This window comes from Tamandua tetradactyla, chromosome 8, assembly GCF_023851605.1.
Source record: "Tamandua tetradactyla isolate mTamTet1 chromosome 8, mTamTet1.pri, whole genome shotgun sequence".
NCBI classification, from domain to species: domain Eukaryota; kingdom Metazoa; phylum Chordata; class Mammalia; order Pilosa; family Myrmecophagidae; genus Tamandua; species Tamandua tetradactyla.
Window position 1 is genome coordinate 58,059,146 of NC_135334.1, and position 18,899 is coordinate 58,078,044.

The 18,899-nt window shown below is 34.6% G+C and overlaps 1 protein-coding gene and 1 pseudogene across 5 annotated transcripts in view; one reads left to right on the forward strand and one right to left on the reverse strand.

The window, feature by feature from the left end:
• The window catches only part of EED (embryonic ectoderm development), a 43,056-nt gene that overhangs the window by 8,602 nt on the left and 15,555 nt on the right, over positions 1-18,899 (reverse strand). For 2 of the 5 annotated variants that reach the window (XM_077113340.1, XM_077113339.1), the window contains exons 5-9: positions 15,888-16,013; positions 15,316-15,397; positions 6,640-6,731; positions 2,753-2,886; positions 1,162-1,267 (exon numbers count right to left, since the gene is read on the reverse strand). In XM_077113340.1, the coding sequence (XP_076969455.1) occupies positions 1,162-1,267; positions 2,753-2,886; positions 6,640-6,731; positions 15,316-15,397; positions 15,888-16,013 (540 nt within the window). The remainder of the gene's footprint in view (positions 1-1,161; positions 1,268-2,752; positions 2,887-6,639; positions 6,732-15,315; positions 15,398-15,887; positions 16,014-18,899) is intronic. The other 3 variants (XM_077113341.1, XM_077113342.1, XM_077113343.1) reach the window with 2 other exon arrangements.
• Positions 17,312-18,087, forward strand: LOC143643888 (large ribosomal subunit protein eL8 pseudogene; annotated as a pseudogene).

The window sequence follows — 18,899 nt, forward strand, 5'->3', positions numbered from 1 at the left end:
AAAAAACTAAACAAATTTAACCATATGACCCAGCAATTGCCCTCCTAGGCATTTATCCCAAAGACATGAAAACTTATGTCCACGCAAAAAAAACCTGTAAACAATTGGTTATAGCAACTTTATTTGTAATAACCCAAACCTGGAAAGAACCAAAATATGCTATAATAGATGGATGGTTACAGAAACTATGGTACATCCATACCGTGAAATAGAACTCAGCAATAAAAAGGGAGAACTAGTGATACATGCAACAACTTGGATGGCTTTGAAGGGCATTTTGCTGAGTAAAACTAATCACTCTCATATTCTATGACTCCATTTATATAAAATTCTTGAAATGACAACATTCAGATGTGCTAAAAACAGAACTACACAAACACATTGCACCAATGTCAATTTCCTGGACTTAAGAGTATATTATAGTTACATAAGATATAACCATTGAGGGAAACTGGATGAAGAGCACAGGGCCTCTGTACTATCTTTGAAACATCCTGTGAATCTATAATTATTTCAAGATCTAAAATTTTAAAAAAAGGTAAAAATATACCCACATCAGCCCCAAGGGGAAGGGAAGGGAATTCAGGATCTACTCAAGAAAACATGAAATGCCCTGAATCCACATCAAGGAAAGAAACTGGATAATTATTTCCCCAAATTTGACAGTCTTAAAAATGTTCAGATGACACCACCAATAACTTCTCTAAATTAGTAGAAGTCTATTCTACCAACATGCTAATGCTAGAGCAGGGGTAGACAACTACAACCCATGAGCCAATTTCAGCAGCCTATTCTTTAAGTAAAATTAACCATACCAATCCCCCCCACCCAAAAAAAAAACAAAAAACAAAAAAAAAACCCCAATGATACTGGCTTTTGGTATGACTTATTTTGACACAAGATTAAAAATCTGAGAATAATATCACCTTAAAAGCTACACTTTTAATCTTATGGGAGCAGAAGGAATTATAATAAGTCACTGTAATGTTTTATGCCTAAAACAAGTTCCAAATCTATCAAAAATACCATGAGACTTAAGAACAAACAAACAAACAAAAACCTCTCAGCTGCTAACAGGCTGAACAAAAAACTGAAAACTCCCTGTCAACTTCCAACACACAAGCACACATACAACACACAGCTTAAGAGCAATTACCATACCTTGGATAGTATCAAATCGCCCAACCATCGAACACAATCGACATAATTCCTATGTATGTCTCTGGTAGAAAAGTCAGGAAAGTGAATTTTCTGAGAAATAAATGGCCTGAAGGAAGAATGAAAATGTCAAAACTTAAAAAAAATAAATAAATAGAATCACACTTTCATTTTTTGATTTGTAAAACTTTGTAAAATGATATAGACAACTTAATTTCATGATCTTAGATAATGAATACCTTCCTATCTATTTATTGGGTGGTAAAGTCTTATTCCAATTTTGTTTCTATATTCTTTTCAATTTTTGGCTCTCAAGTTCAATTTTATTTTTGCTCAGTGAATTTTCATTTTATAGAAATTGCAACTTTCTGCCTTTTACTATATATAGCCCAAATTAATCACCTCAATTCTGGTTATCCTAATCAATCATAAGCAAAGACAATTGGTTGCAGTAGTGAGTTTCTCACATAATATAATACTAAGCTACTGACTCAAACCTTTTATATTAACCATTAATGGTCTTTAAAAGTCTACCTAACTAGAATATTTCAAAAGACAGTCATCTGTCTAAGAATGAGATATATTCCCAAGTCTGCTGAAGATGAGATTATATAAGAAAGTCCTGCCTTGAGCAAAAATTTCTGAAAAATGATTCCTAGAAGGACATTTCTTAGTTAGAACTTTTCCACATAATAACTACATTCAGGAACTAAAATGTGGAGCCATTTTCTCGAAAGACATTTGTAAGAAGACCATAAACAAGACAAAATAGAGTTGATTAATAGTAGCAGTAATCTAGAATTAATTAATAGTAAATCTAACATTTCTAATCTAGTGATTCGTTTGTTATACTGAAATAACTGTACAACTACATTATGCCGTGAATTATTTGTCTTAGGCAAAAAAAGGCATATGTCCCTTTTTTTCCTTTCCTCTGATTTGTAAAAACAAAAATGCAGAGTTAACATACATATACATATGCTATTTATAGTTAAAATATTAATGATAGCTTGATGAGGTTCTGAAAAGATGAGAAAGCATTAAGAATTGAAGCATTTCAAAAATATACCAAAACTGCAAAATTCCCTACCCTACCATCCCATAGAGCACTGCCTTTGAATTTTCTCCATTTGTTAATGAAATGAGCATCAAGAATTTAAGCTAAGAACCACCTTTTTAAATTATGTTTTTTTCATGTTGAGTTCAGTTTACAAAATACAAAAATTTATATTAAACGGATTGATAGTATAACATTATACTGAAGTGCCCATTACTGGCCCTATTCCACGATAAATTAAGGTGATTTGAAATTTAAATATTTATAAGGCCAATAAAAAAATAAGTGAAATATGCTATTAAATTAAGATGAAAACACAATTTAAAAGAGGTTTTAAAAACCAAACCAAATATTAGACTAAAAATAAAGGGCTTCCATTTAAAATGGGAAATTTTATGGTTTGTAAATTATACCCAATGTGCTTTGGGGTTCTTCTTAACTCCATGTTGGGGGATTATGTAATAATTTTGGTGAAAAGTAAAATCCACCAACTCATCAGTGTGAGATGACAAACTGTTTTAAATATCACACTGTTACCTGTTGGTTTTATTTGGGTTATAATCATAAGATTCCTTAATTGCATTCATCATTCTCTTTGAATTGATCCTCCAAAGTTTAAGAGAGTGATCCATACCACAGGACATTATTTTTTCACCCAAAAGATCATAATCCTATATGTAAAACAGAAAAGTTCAAATTAAGTATATAAAGTTCCAAGTTACAATATTTACCCAGTTCACCTTATGTACAATACAGTCAGAATTGTATTTCAAACACAATACTAATTATATTGTGAGTTTCATCGGTTTAGGCCAAAAAATCACAGGTATCGTACTACTTCACCCTTTAAAGTTTTGACTGGTTTATACCTAGGCTTAACACTACCAGAGTATGAGTTTTTCTGATATGGAAGGCAAGGGTATAAATTATTTGAATTTAATTTTACTTATCAACTATTTTTAAATATATCTTTTGCTTGATGTTAAGGGTAAATAAAATACTTAATGTAAAAATAATTATTCTATGACACAAAAACTGAAAAGTTTTATTGTTCCATATGTTGACTATTATGACTCTTAACTAAAAGTACAGCAGAGTACAATTTGAGGTTATGGCTCAAATAGTCAATCTTAACTAAAATGTGAGAAGCCAATGAACAGATTTCCTTATAATAAAAACTGGTTTCTTTAATCAGGTGCCTTCAATTTGATTTCCTACTAAGCATCTTAAAAATACTATCAAGTGACCAATATAATTTTCAGCTGTCCATTATATAACCCTGGATCAAGCAATGAAATCAGTATCTGTATGTGCAATTGCAATGAGTACTCAAAACAGCTGGAATTTTACTTCATTTGTATTTCTAACTCAAAACAATTCAAAGATGTTACATTGATTTTAGAGTTTCTAAAATAAAGAAAAACCATATACATAAAGGATATCATGTCTTAATGTTTTACTAATTTTTAATAGGAACCTTAGAGTTTGTCTGTTATAACCACTTTATTCCACAGAGTTCCAGAGACGTTAAAACATCACATTCATAGCAAACACATCAAAGATTTCTTGAAACATTAAAAAAAAAACATAATTCTAAAAATAGGATTTTTCATTTCTCTTGTTCAAAAATGTAAGTCATCAAAAACATTATAAAGCTGCTGAGTGATAGCTATTTAGCACAAGGCACATAATCATAATGGATCAATGAAATTCTCACTCAACAGTCCTTCTAACAGGAAACTCTTGTTGCTGCTTCCTGCTCTCATTTTATATAATAGGAGGTACACGTTTTTTTGTTTTTAATTCTAGCTGCTCCAAGACACTGAAGACCAAAAGAAATATCAAAGTAATGATTCAGCAATCATACTCATTTATTAAATCCCATCTTCAGTTATACCCATCCTTCTTTTTCTTTTTTGTGAAAAGTAACATATATACAAAAAAACAAAAAGTTGTATAACTGTAACTAACCCATACTAAACTTTAAAATTTGTTCTGTAATCTAGGAATGCCTAGAGTGTATAATGATAGTGACTAAATGTACAAACTTAAAAAATATTTTTGCATAAGAACAAAAGAATGTCATTACTGCAGTGTGCTGAAAATAGAAGGTAATTAAAATTTTAACTATGTGTGAGACTAAAGCAAAAAATGTTTACTTGGTACAAATTTATACTTTGACTAGTGCATCTCCTAATATAACTTATGTTGATAGTTGGCTGAAAACCTTAAGTACAATGGAACTTTGTATAGGACATGAGATTTTGTTTGGTTTGTCCAGGTGATTCCCTGATGAATCCCAGAGTGATCTGATCAGTGAGTGGAAAAGTATTTGCAAAGTCCTCTTTGGGGAATGGTGAGAACGGGTGAAAATTCAACTTTCCCAAGTTGAATTCTTGATATTCTCACAAGCAGTGTGGGCAACCAAAGCTATAGGCTGAGCCCCCAGTCTTGGGGTTTGTTCATATGAAACTTAACCCCACAGGGGATAGGTCAAGTCTACTTAAAATTAGGCCTAAGAGTCACCACCATGAGAACCTCTTTTGTTGCTCAGATGTGGCCTTGCTCTCTAGCCAACACAGCAAGCAAACTCACCACCCTCCCCTTGACTACGTGGGACATGACTCTCAGGGATGTGGATCTTCCTGGCAACGTGGGACAGAAATCCCAGAATGAGCTGAGATTCAGCATCAAGGGATTAAGAAAACCTTCTCAACCAAAAGGGAGAAGAGTGAAATGAGACAGAGTGTCAATGGCTGAGAGATTCCACACAGAGTCAAGAGGTTATCCTGGAGGTTATTCTTAAGCATTAAGTAGATATCACCTTGTTATTCAAGATGTAATGGAGAGGCTGGGAGGGAACTGCCTGAAAATGTAGAGCTGTGTTCCAGTAGCCATGTTTCTTGATGATGACTGAATAATGATTTGTCTTTCACAATGTGACTGTGTGACTGTGAAAACCCTGTGTCTGATGCTCCTTTTATCTACCTTGTCAACAGATGAGTAGAACATATGGAATAAAAATAAATAATAGGGGGAACAAATGTTAAAATACATTTAGTTTGAAATGCTAGTGATCAATGAAAGGGAGGGGTAAGGGGTATGGTATGTAAAATTCTTTTTTTCTGTTTTTATTTTTCTGTTGTCTTTTTCTTTTTCTGAATTGATGCAAATGTTCTGGGACATGATCATGATGATGAATACGCAACTATGTGATAATATTGTGAATTGCTAAGTGTATGTGTTGGGAATGTTTGTGTTTCTTGTAATTTTTTTTAATTAATAAAAAATTTAAAAGAAATTTGTTCTATAACTACTTATTAAAACGTACTTGGAAATTTATTGCTCTTGTAATTTTTTTTAATTAATAAAAAATTTAAAAGAAATTTGTTCTATAACTACTTATTAAAACGTACTTGGAAATTTATTGCTTTTTTGTATGTACATTATATTTCACAATAAAAAAACAAATTGAAGAAAAATAACAGGAGAGAATTCTATTTAAGGAGGATAGTTTTCTTACTAACCTAGATATTTTTTGTCAATCTAAACTTTCCAATTAATCATGGACAAAATTTTACAAAAATTTGTTTTTAAAATTTTAAGCTGTTTCTGCTATTTCTACCATTTACCTCATTTAGGGCTGTCAACATTAACAATATATCCCTAGAGCCAGGACCTTTAATTTAGAGTTCTTAATAAAGGATGATAAACTCAACTCTTGTACACATAAAGCCAGATAGATGCAAGTTGACAAAAGTATCCTAATATAGGCATGATTTTCACAAAGGTATACAAACCCAAACTATGAATATTCAGTATCTCCAATTAAAATGGAAAATGCTTCAAAATAGGTGAACCTTTATATAGTTTAATAAACACAAGTGAAGAGCTATAAAATTACTAAAGAAATCAAGTAAGCTATGAGACGTACATAAAACTAAAATAATGTGAAAAGCTGAAACCTGAGTAAAAACACTTGTATCATATAATTATACTAGAGCAGTACAAAGATGGTATTTGCTTATTTTTAAAGATAATCAAAACTGTTAAGTTTTGAATAGCATAATACCACCCAAATCCAAGGGCTGGAAACAACTCAGTGTGAATACAATAAAACACTTCTTAAAAGTTAGTTAATTTGTATTTCAACTTTAAACAAAAAATGAAGGAAAGTTTCAAGTTCATAGCATTCTTTCTAGAAGGTGGTATAGATAAAGTGCAAGTAATTAAAAAACACAAAACATTTACTTGCTTTATTCTTTCACCTTAAGATTAAAAACCTGGCATGTCACAAATAAATAAAATGAATGCCTGACAAACTACATAAAACAAACCTCATGTTTTTTAACAAGCAGAGTTCCATGAGGATTGTTCACAGCTATGTCAACCTGAAGGTCACTGCCCTGTAGCTCTCAACTTACAGCACTTAGAACTTCATCTCTGTGCCCTTCTACACCTCCAAATATTGCCACCAAGGTGTCCGTTTGGATATTCCATAATCGTAAAGCATGATCTAATATAAACACACAAATATTAAGACAATATGTATCATTCATTTACTGTGGCTTTTAACATCTCCTTAAAGAAGTAAAAACTACATATGTGAGTTGCATGTTATGTACCATAAGAACTAAGTATGGAATTCATATCACATGTCAAATTAAAATACTGAAATCATATGTCAAATTAACTAGGCATCATGAGCACAAACGCTTAAGAAAATAAATATTTATGTGCTCTTAGAAATATCTTAAGCTTATTTACTGCAAATAATTTTCTTTAATATCTTAATTTGATGAAGATATGCTTTTGAGATAAGAAAATAAATACTCAGGGCTTTGACCTAACAAAGCTTTTCTACATTATGCTATGGAACAACATGCACAGTTTTTTCCTTCATCACATTCACAGTAAAAAACTGAAGGGGTGGAGTAAATTTATAAGATTTCTACAGTAAACCCAAAATATGATTGAAAACTATATATATCAAGATGAAGTTTTATAGTGATAATCTTCCTTTAAAAAGTATACAGAAGAATCTAATGTTGTATTAAACATTGATAAAAGAATGTACAGCAACATTAATAAGCATAAGAAATGATATTCAGTGACTGAAATATGACAATATCTGCACTATACATGAATATTAACATATTACACAGGCAATGCAAAGAGGTTATTATTAGTAATACATTGTGTAACAGAAATTAGCACTGGTATAACTGCATCTTGATTTGAATCCATCATAATTTTATTACACTATTAGATTTCTATTCATTTTTAAACAGCTTTATATAATTTACATACTACAGAATTCACCCACTTATGTACAAAACTCAATGGTATTTCAAATATTGACAGAATTGTACAATCCTCACAACAGATTTCGAGAACATTTTCATCACCCCAAAAGGAAATCTCATATCCATTCTCTCAACTCCCAACCTTCCCAGCTCCAGGAAACTACTGATTCACTTTCTGTATCTATAGACTTGCTTATTCTGGACATTACATATAATTTATACAATATATGGTCTTTTGTGCCTGGCTTTTTCATTTATCATAAGTGTTTCCAGGTTCATCCATGTTGTAGTATGTATTAGTACAGAACACTTCCTTCATATTCATTGGTCAAAGAAGATTTGTGTATCTTCTTTAGAGAAATGTTTATTCAGAACCTTTGGCTATTTTTAATTGGATTATATAGTTTTTGGTTGAGGTGTAAGGTTCTTTTTATATTCTGGACACAAGTCCAAATATATGATTTGCAAATATTTTTTCCTATCAGGTGGGTTGTCTTTTCACTGTCTTGGTAATGATTATAGCAAAATTCCTATTCATTTTGAAAATGTGTTCTAACATGCAAAGGGTACAGATAGGATTAAGAAGCTGTGATATTTAGTACAAGTGAGGTATTATGTATTATGGCTTATGTCACTTGCAGAGAAATAAGTGAGCCTAGCTACTACTCTCAAGAGAAAAGAAAATATATTTAAGATCTTAGGTGATTTTCAAAGATAAACCTTGGTAGTTAAAGAAAAATTATACCGAAGCATTTTAAGATAGTGTTTCTAATTTGAGGATATCTTTTAATCTGAACAGATTGGGGTGGGGTGGGGGTGTGTAAGATGACAAGCCAAAGAAAAGAATAAACGTGACTACAATAAAGAAGTATAAATGAAAATAGAAAAGGTCATTCAAGAACAGAAAATAGAAGAACAATCTAACGTCATTTCTGAGAGCTCAGTTAAAAACTAATGAAGATTCTCGACCAAAAGGGGGAAGTGCAAAATGAAACAAAATAAAGTCTCAATGGCCAACAGATTCCAAACAGAGTTGAGAGGTTAGCATGGAGGTCTAACCTGATGAATATACAACTATGTGATGATATTGCTTATTACGGATTACATATGTAGAATGGAATGATCATATGTTAAGAATGTTTGTGTGTGTATCTTGGTATGATCAATCAATTTTTAAAAAAGGGGGAAAAAAAACAAAAACAAAAAACAATGTAGAGGCTTTTCAGAACCCAGAGTAAACTTATAGGGCCAATAAAGACACAGAGGGCAATCTGATGCTTTACAAGTTTGACAAATATTTAAAGGAACCTGTACTGGAGAACTTGGGCATTTTAAGGAATGTTTATAAAGCAAAACCTTTTTTTAAACAGAAAAACAGTATGAATTTTAAGATGCATTATATCTTATTACATAATTGAACAGAGTGAAAGTAATTGGTAAGATGATTGGTGAAACCATTTTAAAAACTTTTAAAGACATGCCACTTAAAATAACAGCATCTTAACATAAATACGTAAAATGGTAACACAGACCTAATCTTCAGTACTAATTATTTTATTTATCCCTACTGTTGACAATACTATCCCTGGTCTTCTTCCCCAATACTTGGTTTGGGGATGTTCATTTAGACTAAGATTTTTCTGCTAAAATGTACTGATACGGGAGGAGGAGCCAGGACGGCGGCTTAGCAAGCTGTGGGATTTAGTTTGTCCACCAGAGCAGCTACTAAATAACCATCAACAGTACAGAACAGCTCCTGAGGCCACATCAGTGATAGGACACAAAGGGTATCCCAGTCTGGACCAGCTGGACTGGCTGTGAGCTCCCCCAGACCAGGGAGTTTCCCAAGCCGCAGAGGTCGGCACTCCTCCCCAACAGACGGCTTCCCAGAGGGGAAAGGAAAGGGACTTGACCAGAAGTAGGGGCTGAGCGCAACTAAGCTTCAAGTGTGGAATTAATTCACAAGTTCTGACTAATAAAAATGGGCCCCCAGTTCAGCTGAACCTGGTCAAAGCAGAAGTCGCTCATTTTTGCCCCGGGGCCAAGGGGGCAGGGCTGACGGAAAAAGAACAGAAACAGTTTTTTGGCTGTGTTTCTACAAAGGCTTGACTGCCTTTGGAAACAGTGGCAGGACGTCTCAGGCTGCAACTGACCCAGGAATAGGCAGAAACAAGCTTGTTTGAGAGCCTTTCTGGAGCCTGTGCCTTCCCCAGGGGAGGGGTGAAGCCCAACTCAGGTGGAATCCCTCCCTCAAGGAATTTAGACCCCAGGTCTTGGTAATTTGAAGCCATTAAAACCAGCCTACAATCTCTCCTCTGTCTCTACCACGTCCCCAGCAGGGAGAGTCTGCCAAAGTTAAAGGTACCGCACCTTCTTATGCTGGTGGGACCTGCAGGCAGACAAGCACACATACCGGGCAGGATAAGAAAAACAGAGCCCAGAGACTTCACAGGAAAGTCTTTCTACCTGCTGGGTCTCACCCTCAGGGAAAACCGATGCAGGTGACTCCTCCTGATAGGAGACCAGTTTGGTCTGGGAACATCCAGCTGGGGTCTATAATACCTAAGTAGATGCTCCTAAGGTGGGGGGGAGGCACCATACAGGCAGGGCAAGAAACAAGAATTAAAAAATTCTCCTCTGTTCAATAAAACCTTAGCTAGAGTAACAGAAAAAGCTGAACTGAATGTCAAAGAACAGATAGAAAACAAATTCATCCAGCAAGAAAACACTAGGTAAAAGAAGTGCAAGCAATCTCTGGAATAAACAAATTAAGTTAATTAAATACCTAGATGCCAGCAAAAAATAACAAATCACACTAGGAAAACTGAAGATATGGCCCAGTCAAAAGAACAACCCAACGATTCTAATGAGATACAAGAGCGGAAATGATTAATTAAGAATATACGAACAAACATGGAAAACCGCATCAAAAACCAAATCAATGAACTGACGGATGATATAAAGAAGGCAAGGAATGAACAAAAAGAAGAAATCAAAAGTCTGAAAAAAACAAATCACAGAACTTATGGGAATGAAAGGCACAGGAGAAGAGATGAAAAGAACAATGGAAACCTACAATGGCAGATTTCGAGAGGCAGAAGATAGGATTACTGAACTGGAGGATGGAACATCTGAAATCCGACAAGAAAATGAATATATAGGGAAAAAAGAAGAAAGGGGAAAAATCAAGGAATTAACTGACCACTTGGAAGGAGAGAAAGAACAGCAAACTAACCCCAAAGCAAGCAAAAGGAAAGAAATAATGAAGATTAGAGCAGAAATAAATGAAATTGAGAACGAAACAATTGAGAAAATCAACAAAACCAGAAGCTGGTTTTATGAGAAAATCAGTAAGACTGATGGACCCTTAGCAAGACTGACAAAAAGAAGAAGAAGAGAGAGGATGCAAATAAATAAAATCAGAAATGGAAGAGGAGACATAACCACCAACCCCACAGAAATAAAGGACGTAATGACAGGATACTATAAACAACTTTATGCGAATAAATACAACAATGTAGATGAAATGGACAACTTTCTAGAAAGACATGAACAACTAACTCTGAGTCGAGAAGAAACAGACAACCTCAACATAACAATCACAAGTGAAGAAACTGAATCAGTCATTAAGAAGTTCCCAAAAAGAAAAGTCCTGACCAGATGGCTTCACATGTGAATTCTACCAAACATTCCGGAAAGAATTAGTACTAATCTTGCTCAACTCTTCAAAAAAATTGAAGAGGAGGGAAAGCTACCTAACTCATTCCACAAAGCCAGTATCAACCTCATACCAAAGCCAGACAAAGATATTACAAGAAAAGAAAACTGCAGACCAATCTCTCTAATGAATATAGATGAAAAAATCCTCAACAAAATTCTAGCAAATCTAATCCAGTAGCACATTAAAAGAATTATACACCATGACCAAGTAGGATTCATCCCAGCTATGGAAGGATGGTTCAACATAAGAAAATCAATTAATGTAATACACCATATCAACAAATCAAAGCAGAAAACCCACATGATCATCTCAACTGATGTAGAAAAGGCATTTGACAAAATTCAACATATTTTCCTGATGAAAACACTGCAAAGGACAGGAATAGAAGGGAATTTCCTCAACATGATACAGGGAATATATGAAAAACCCACAGGTAACATCTTCTCAATGGGGAATAACTGAAAACTTTCCCCCTAAGATAAGGAACAAGACAAGGATGTCCACTATCACCACTGTTATTCAACCTTGTGTTGGGAGTTCTAGCCAGAGCAATAAGACAAGAAAAAGAAATACAAGGCCTCAGAATTGGAAAGGAAGAAGTAAAATTCGCACTGTTTGCAGATGATATGATACTGCTAAAAAACCCCGAAAAATCCACAGCAAAACTACTAGAGCTAAGAAAGGAGTACAGCAAAGTGGCAGGTTACAAGATCAACACTTAAAAATCTGTAGTGTTTCTATACACTAGTAATGAATAACCTGAGGGGGAAATCAGAAAAAAGAATTTCATTAACAATTGCAACCAAAAGAATAAAATATTTAGGAATAAACTTAACTAAAGAGACAAAAGACCTATACAAACAAAACTACAAGAAACTGCTAAAAGTAATCACAGAAGACCTAATTAGATGGAAGGGCATACCGTGTTCATGGACTGGAAGACTAAATGTAGTTAAGATGTCAATTCTACCTAAATTGATTTACAGATTCAATGCAATACCAATTAAAATCCCAATAACTGACTTTTCAGAAATAGAAAACCCATAACCAAATTTATCTGGAAGGGCAGGGTGCCCCAAATAGCTAAAAGTATCTTGAGAAAAGAAATGAAGTCGGAGGTCACATGCTGTCTGACTTTAAGGCATATTATGAAGCTACACTGGTCAAAAAAGCATGGTACTGGCATAAAGATAGATATACTGACCAATGGAATTGAATAGAATGTCACCTATAGACCCTCTCATCTATAGACAATTGATCTTTGATAAGGCAGTCAAGTCAACTCACCTGAGACAGAACAGTCTCGTCAATAAATGGTGCCTAGAGAACTGGATATCCATATGCAAAAGAATGAAAGAGGAACCATATCTCACACCCCATACAAAAATTAACTCAAAATCGATCAAAGACCTCAACATTAGATCTAAAACCATAAAACTGCTGGAAGAAAATGCAGGGAGATATCTTATAAATCTTATACTAGGAAGCAGTTTCCTAGACCTTACATCCAAAGCAAGAGCATTGAAGAAAAAGAAAGAAATGAGAACTCCTCAAAATTAAACATGTGCACATCAAAGAACTTCATCAAGAAAGTAAAAAGAAAGCCTACACAATGGAAAACAATATTTGGAAACGGTATATGAGATAAAGGTCTAGTATCCAGAATTTATAAAGAGATTGTTCAACTCAACAACAAAAAGACAGCCAACCCAATTACAAAATGGGCAAAAGACTTGAACAGACACTTCTTAGAAGAGGAAAGACAAATGGTCAAAAAGGCACATGAAGAGATGCTCAACTTCCCTGGTTATTTAAGAAATGCAAATCAAAACCACTATGAGATATCATCTCACACCCACCAGAATGGCCATTATCAATAAAACAAAATGACAAGTGCTGGAGAGGATGTGGAGAAAGAGGCAAACTTAGTCACTGTTGTTGGGAATGTCAAATGGTACAACTGCTGTGCAAGACAGCTGGGCGGTTCCTCAAAAAGCTAAATATAGAACTGCCATATGACCCAGCAATACCATTGCTAGGTATCTACTCAGAGGACATGAGGGCAAGGACACAGACATTTGCACAGCAATGTTTATAGCAGCATTATTTACAACTGCGCAGAGATGGAAACAGCCCAAATGTCCATCAACAGATGAGTGGCTAAACAAACTGTGGTATATACATACAATGGAATATTATGCAGCTAGAATAAAGTTATGAAGTATGTAACAACATGGATAGACCTTAAGTACATTATGCTGAGTGAGATTAGCCAGAAACAAAGGACAAATACTGTATGGTCTCACTGATATAAACTGACATTATTGAATAAACTTGGAAAATTTCATTGGTAACAGTGACCATCAGGAGATAGAAAGAGGGTAAGATATTGGGTAATTGGAGCTGAAGGGATAAAGATTGTGCAACAGGACTAAATGTAAAAGCTCAGAAATGGACAGCACAATACTACCTAACTATAATACAATTATGTTAAAATACTGAATGAAGCTGAATGTGAGAATGATAGAGGGAGGAGGGCTGGGGCACAAATGAAACCACAAAGAAAGACAGATGATAAAGATTAAGATGGTATATTTTAGGAACGCCTAGAGTGTACAATGATAGTGACTAAATGTACAAATTTAAAAAATGTTTTTGCATAAGGAAGAACAAAGGAATGTCATTACTGCAGTGTGCTGAAAATAGATGGTAATTAATATTTTAAAATTTTAACTGATGTGTGAGACTAAAGCAAAAAACATTTATTTGGTACAAAATTTATATTTTGACTAGTGCAGTTCCTAATACAACTTATTTAAATACCATAAGTACATGGAACCTTGAGTAGGACATGAGATTTTGTTGGTTTGTCCAGAGTGATGCCCTAGTAAGTCCCAGAGTGATTTGAACAGTGAATAAAAAAGTATTTGCAAAGTCCTCTTTGAGGAATGGTGAGAAAGGGGGAAAATTCAACTTCCCCTAGGTGAATTCCTGATATTCTCCCAAGCAGTGCAGACAACCAAAGCAATAGGCTGAGCCCCCAATCTTGGGGTTTGTTCATATGAAACTTAACCCCAGAAAGATAGGTCAAGCCTACTTAAAATTAGGACTAAGAGTCACCCCCAAGAGAACCTCTTTTCTTGCTCAGATGTGGCCTCTCTCTCTCCAGTCAACACAACAAGCAAACTCACCATCCTCCCCCTGTCTACGTGGGCCATGACTCCCAGGGGTGTGGACCTTCCTGGCAACATAGGACAGAATCCTGGAATGAAGTGAGACTCAGCATCAAGGGATTGAGAATACCCCTAGAATGAGCCAAGAATCAGCATCAGGGGATTGAAAAAACCTTCTCGACCAAAACAGGGAAGAGTGAAATGAGACAAAATAAAGTGTCAATGGCTGAGAGATTCCAAACAGGGTCGAGAGGTTATCCTGGAGGTTATTCTTACACATTAAATAGAAATCACCTTGTTAGTCAAGATGTAGTGGAGAGGCTGGAGGGAACTGCCTGAAAATGTAGAGCTGTGTTCCAGTAGCCATGTTTCTTGAAGATGATTGTATAATGATAAAGCTTTCACAATGTGACTGTGTGATTGTGGACAGTGAAAACCTTGCGTCTGATGCTCCTTTTATCTATCTTATCAACAGACGAGTAAAACATACGGAATAAAGATGAATAATAGGGGAAACAAAAGTTAAAATAATTTAGATAGAAAAGCTGGTGATTGGTGAGGCAGAGGGGTGGGGGGTATGGTATGTACGAATTTTTTTGTTTCCTTTTTGTTTCTTTTTCTGAATAGATGCAAATGTTCCAAGAAATGATCATGATGAATTATATACAACTATGTGATGATATTGTGAATTACTAATTATATATGTAGAACGGAATTATCAAAAGTTTAGAATGTTTGCATTTGGTGTTTTTTGGTATCTTAAAAAAATTTAAAAATTAATTAAAAATAAATAAATAAAATATACTGATACGAAGCTTTTCAAAATTTTTTCCCCCTTGATACATCTGTCCTTAAAAAAATTCACAAATAAATAGGACAAAAAATATTTGCTTCTCTTACCTTTACTTACAGACAGAAGAAGGTTAGGGTCTCTTGGGTGGAATTTCAGTTCATTAATAGCATTTCCATGGCCAACATAGTGCTATAAAAAATATTAAAATGTTTCATATTTCAAGTTTCATATTTCAAAATTAAACACTTTCATAACTCTTAATAGAATGGAAAACTAGTTTCACTTAAAGAAGTTTTCTCAACCTTAAGTGCACGTTAAAATTTCTTATATTAACTTCCCAGGCTTCACCTTTCAGTTCACTCCAAGGTGCCCTTGATGCTACACCCCCAATGTGGGGGCCTTATAAAATGGCATCACTCTTCTGAAGTAGAGTAGAGTGAAGGCGAGAAATGATTACAAAAGAAAACACTGAAAATAAGATTTTTCCACTTCCTAGTCTTTAATATACATTACCTAAATGTAATAAAGGTCTCAAAAACTAAACAAAGTAATACTTAAAGTACAAATCAAGCCAGAAATATAACAGACACTGATTCCATCCAATTAAAATTCAACATGACATGCTTTCACAGTTGTGTGTTCAAAAGAAACAATTCTATAATTTAAACAGAAAGCCCACCTTTATGCACTGCATTGTTATAGGATTAATTATCCTAATTATGCCTCTAGATCCAGCCACAGCCAGCAGAGGATGGCTGGTATTGCTATCATATGTCCATGCACAAGTGTAAAAGTTTTCATCAGCCTAAGAAATGCCACAGTTAAGAAATATAATGTTTTTGAAAAAAGACACATCAGTGGTTACAGTACAGACCACAAAGAGGTCAAATCCAAAGAACGGCTGAAGATTTTGGATGTAAAAATTCTCACTTTCTTTATACATTTACATTGATATTTGGCTTAAAATCTACACCAAATGAACAAACAAAACTGTAATTTCACACTCAATTCCAATTACTATTTGGCTGTTTATATTGCTTGTTCTTCAATCAGTTGAACATTTGCTTCTAGTGTCAAGGATTGGAAAGACCAATAAGGACTGTTAACAAAGTCAAGGTTATAAAATTTGATGATTCCTATGAGGCCAATTATGGTTCAAAATAGTCTCTAATATCAGTGGCCAGAACATAAGTCCTGGTCTGCCACCTCATAAATAAAACAGAGTATAATCTGATGCAGAAAGCCCAGCTCAATCCTCACTACCACTGAAAAAGGCAAGTCATTGTGTAACCTCTACTACTTGTAAACATGAAAAACTGGAAATAGCTGGAATGGCTATTTATGCAAAACTTACATAAATTCGGGCAAAATCATACCAATTAAAGATGAGGTAATACTGATTTGAAATGATTTCCAATATAACAGTCAAATACAGCATGTGCAGAACAGTGTACACTATCATTTGTGGTTTATTCACACATACATACAAACACACCTGTATAGGATCTTTGGAAAAGGCTATAAAAGCTGATAATGCTGCATCTTGTGAAGGGATGGTTAAGACTTATTTTGCATCACATACTTTTTTGAATTCTATACCTTCTACTAGTTTTACCTACTCAATTTTTTTTTAAATTTAGAGGTAAACTCTAATATATCAATGGCATTAAGCAGTATGGTAACTCAAGAATTGCCTGGATCAGCCTCAGAAAGCCAATAAAGAAACTGGCTGCCTGCCTCCACATTAACCTCAAAGTTTAAATAACTGTTCTTCCACTATCCTAGTTTCCTTATATAGTTTATTTTATGATGTATTTGTAATATAAAACCTTTCTAAACATATTGGTTTCAATTTGAGTTACCTTTTTAGGATAAAGATTTATCCATGTTGACTGTTTACTCACTATGTGAAGACTTCATTTCATTTAGTCTAATTTAACTAGTTTCAAATTTTAAGAAATATTCTATCATTAGTTCTCAAACTTTATTGTACTTATTCAAAATGGAGATTCTTGCACCCTCATTAAAAAGAAACTGCTTTTGGGGAGACACAGAAAACTGCATTTTAAAGAGCATTCTGGGTCTCTCGCTCTGCCACCAAAGATGCCAAAAGGAAAGAAGGCAAAACGGAAAAAAATGACCCCAGCCCCTGCTGTTGTGATGCAGGAGGCCAAGAAGGTAGTAAATCTTGTTTGAGTAAAGGCCCAAGAATTCTGGCAATGAACAGGACACCCAGCCCAAAAGAGACTTCATCTGCTTTGTCAAATGGCCCTGCTACATCGGTTGCGGCAGCAACGGGGCACACTCTATAAGCAGCTGAAAGTGCCCTTGGCCATCAACCAGTTCACCCAGGCTTTGGACCACCAAACAGCCACTCAACTGCTTAAGTTGGCCCACAAGTACAACCAGAGACAAAGCAAGAGAAGAAACAGAGGCTGTTGGCTCGGGTTGAGAAGAAAGCTGCCAACCAAGAGGTGTCCCTATTAAGAAGCTGCCTGTGCTTTAACCATGTTGGTAGAAAACAAGAAGGCCCAGCTGGTGGTAACTGCACATGAAATGAACCCCATCAAGCTGGCTGTCTTCCTGCCCGCCTTGGGTTGCAAAATGGGGGTCCCCTACTTCATCATCAAGGAGAAGGCCAGGCTGGGATGCCTCCTCCACAGGAAGACTTACATCACTGTCACCTTCACAAAGATCAACTTGGAAGACAAAGGAGTACTGGCTAAGCTGGTGGAAGCTATTAGGACCAATTACAATGACAGATATGGTGAGATCCACCATCACTAGGGAGACAGTGTCTTGGGTCCAAAATCTGTAGTGCTTGCATTGCCAAGCTGGAGAAGGCAAAAGCTAAAGAACTTGCCACTAAACTGGTTTAAATATATGCAAATAAAAATAAAAGTTCTCCTATCAAAAAAAAAAACAACAAAACATTCTGGGTAATTCTGACACAGGCAGACCTTGGAGAACATTTTGACAAACACTATTTTACAGAAATGGAGTAATATTTACTAACCCTGTTATAGTAACAATTATACAATAAATACTGGATATAACCTATACAATACTATACAACCTATTTCCTTAACACATAAATTCATTTAAGTTTAATTTAATATAAAATTGACTTCTATGACATGCTAATTCAAGTACCAGGCTTAACAGAAATAAAATTTGTCAATTTTAAATAAATAGGTAATTAGGAAGTCTAAAAGGAAGTTTATTTTCATCAACTTTATTGTCCTTATGAGTGATTTGCCATGGTTAAGATGATTTTAACTCTTCATGACATCACTACACTTTCAGCTTAACACACCTTTCAACTTCCCCATGATACCAATACTTTTTTTCCTCTCCAAATACTTAGTTGGAAAATTCCAAATATCAGAAAATCAGAGAATAGTGAAATAACTTCTTGCCCCCTCTTTTTGTGGGGCATTTTAAAGCAAATACTGGATATTATTTCACTTTACTCTACATTGGAATAGCAAACTTTTTCTTAAAGGGTCAAATGCTCTTGACACAATTACTCAGCTGTCATTATATGCAAATTAGCCACAGACAATATAAAAGCTAATGGGTATATATGTGTTCCAATCAATTTATTTACAAAATGCACATGTTTATTTTCTCCCTAGGCTTTGTTATTAAATACTTGGTATCACTGTCAGTCAGTTTCTGATCAACCCCG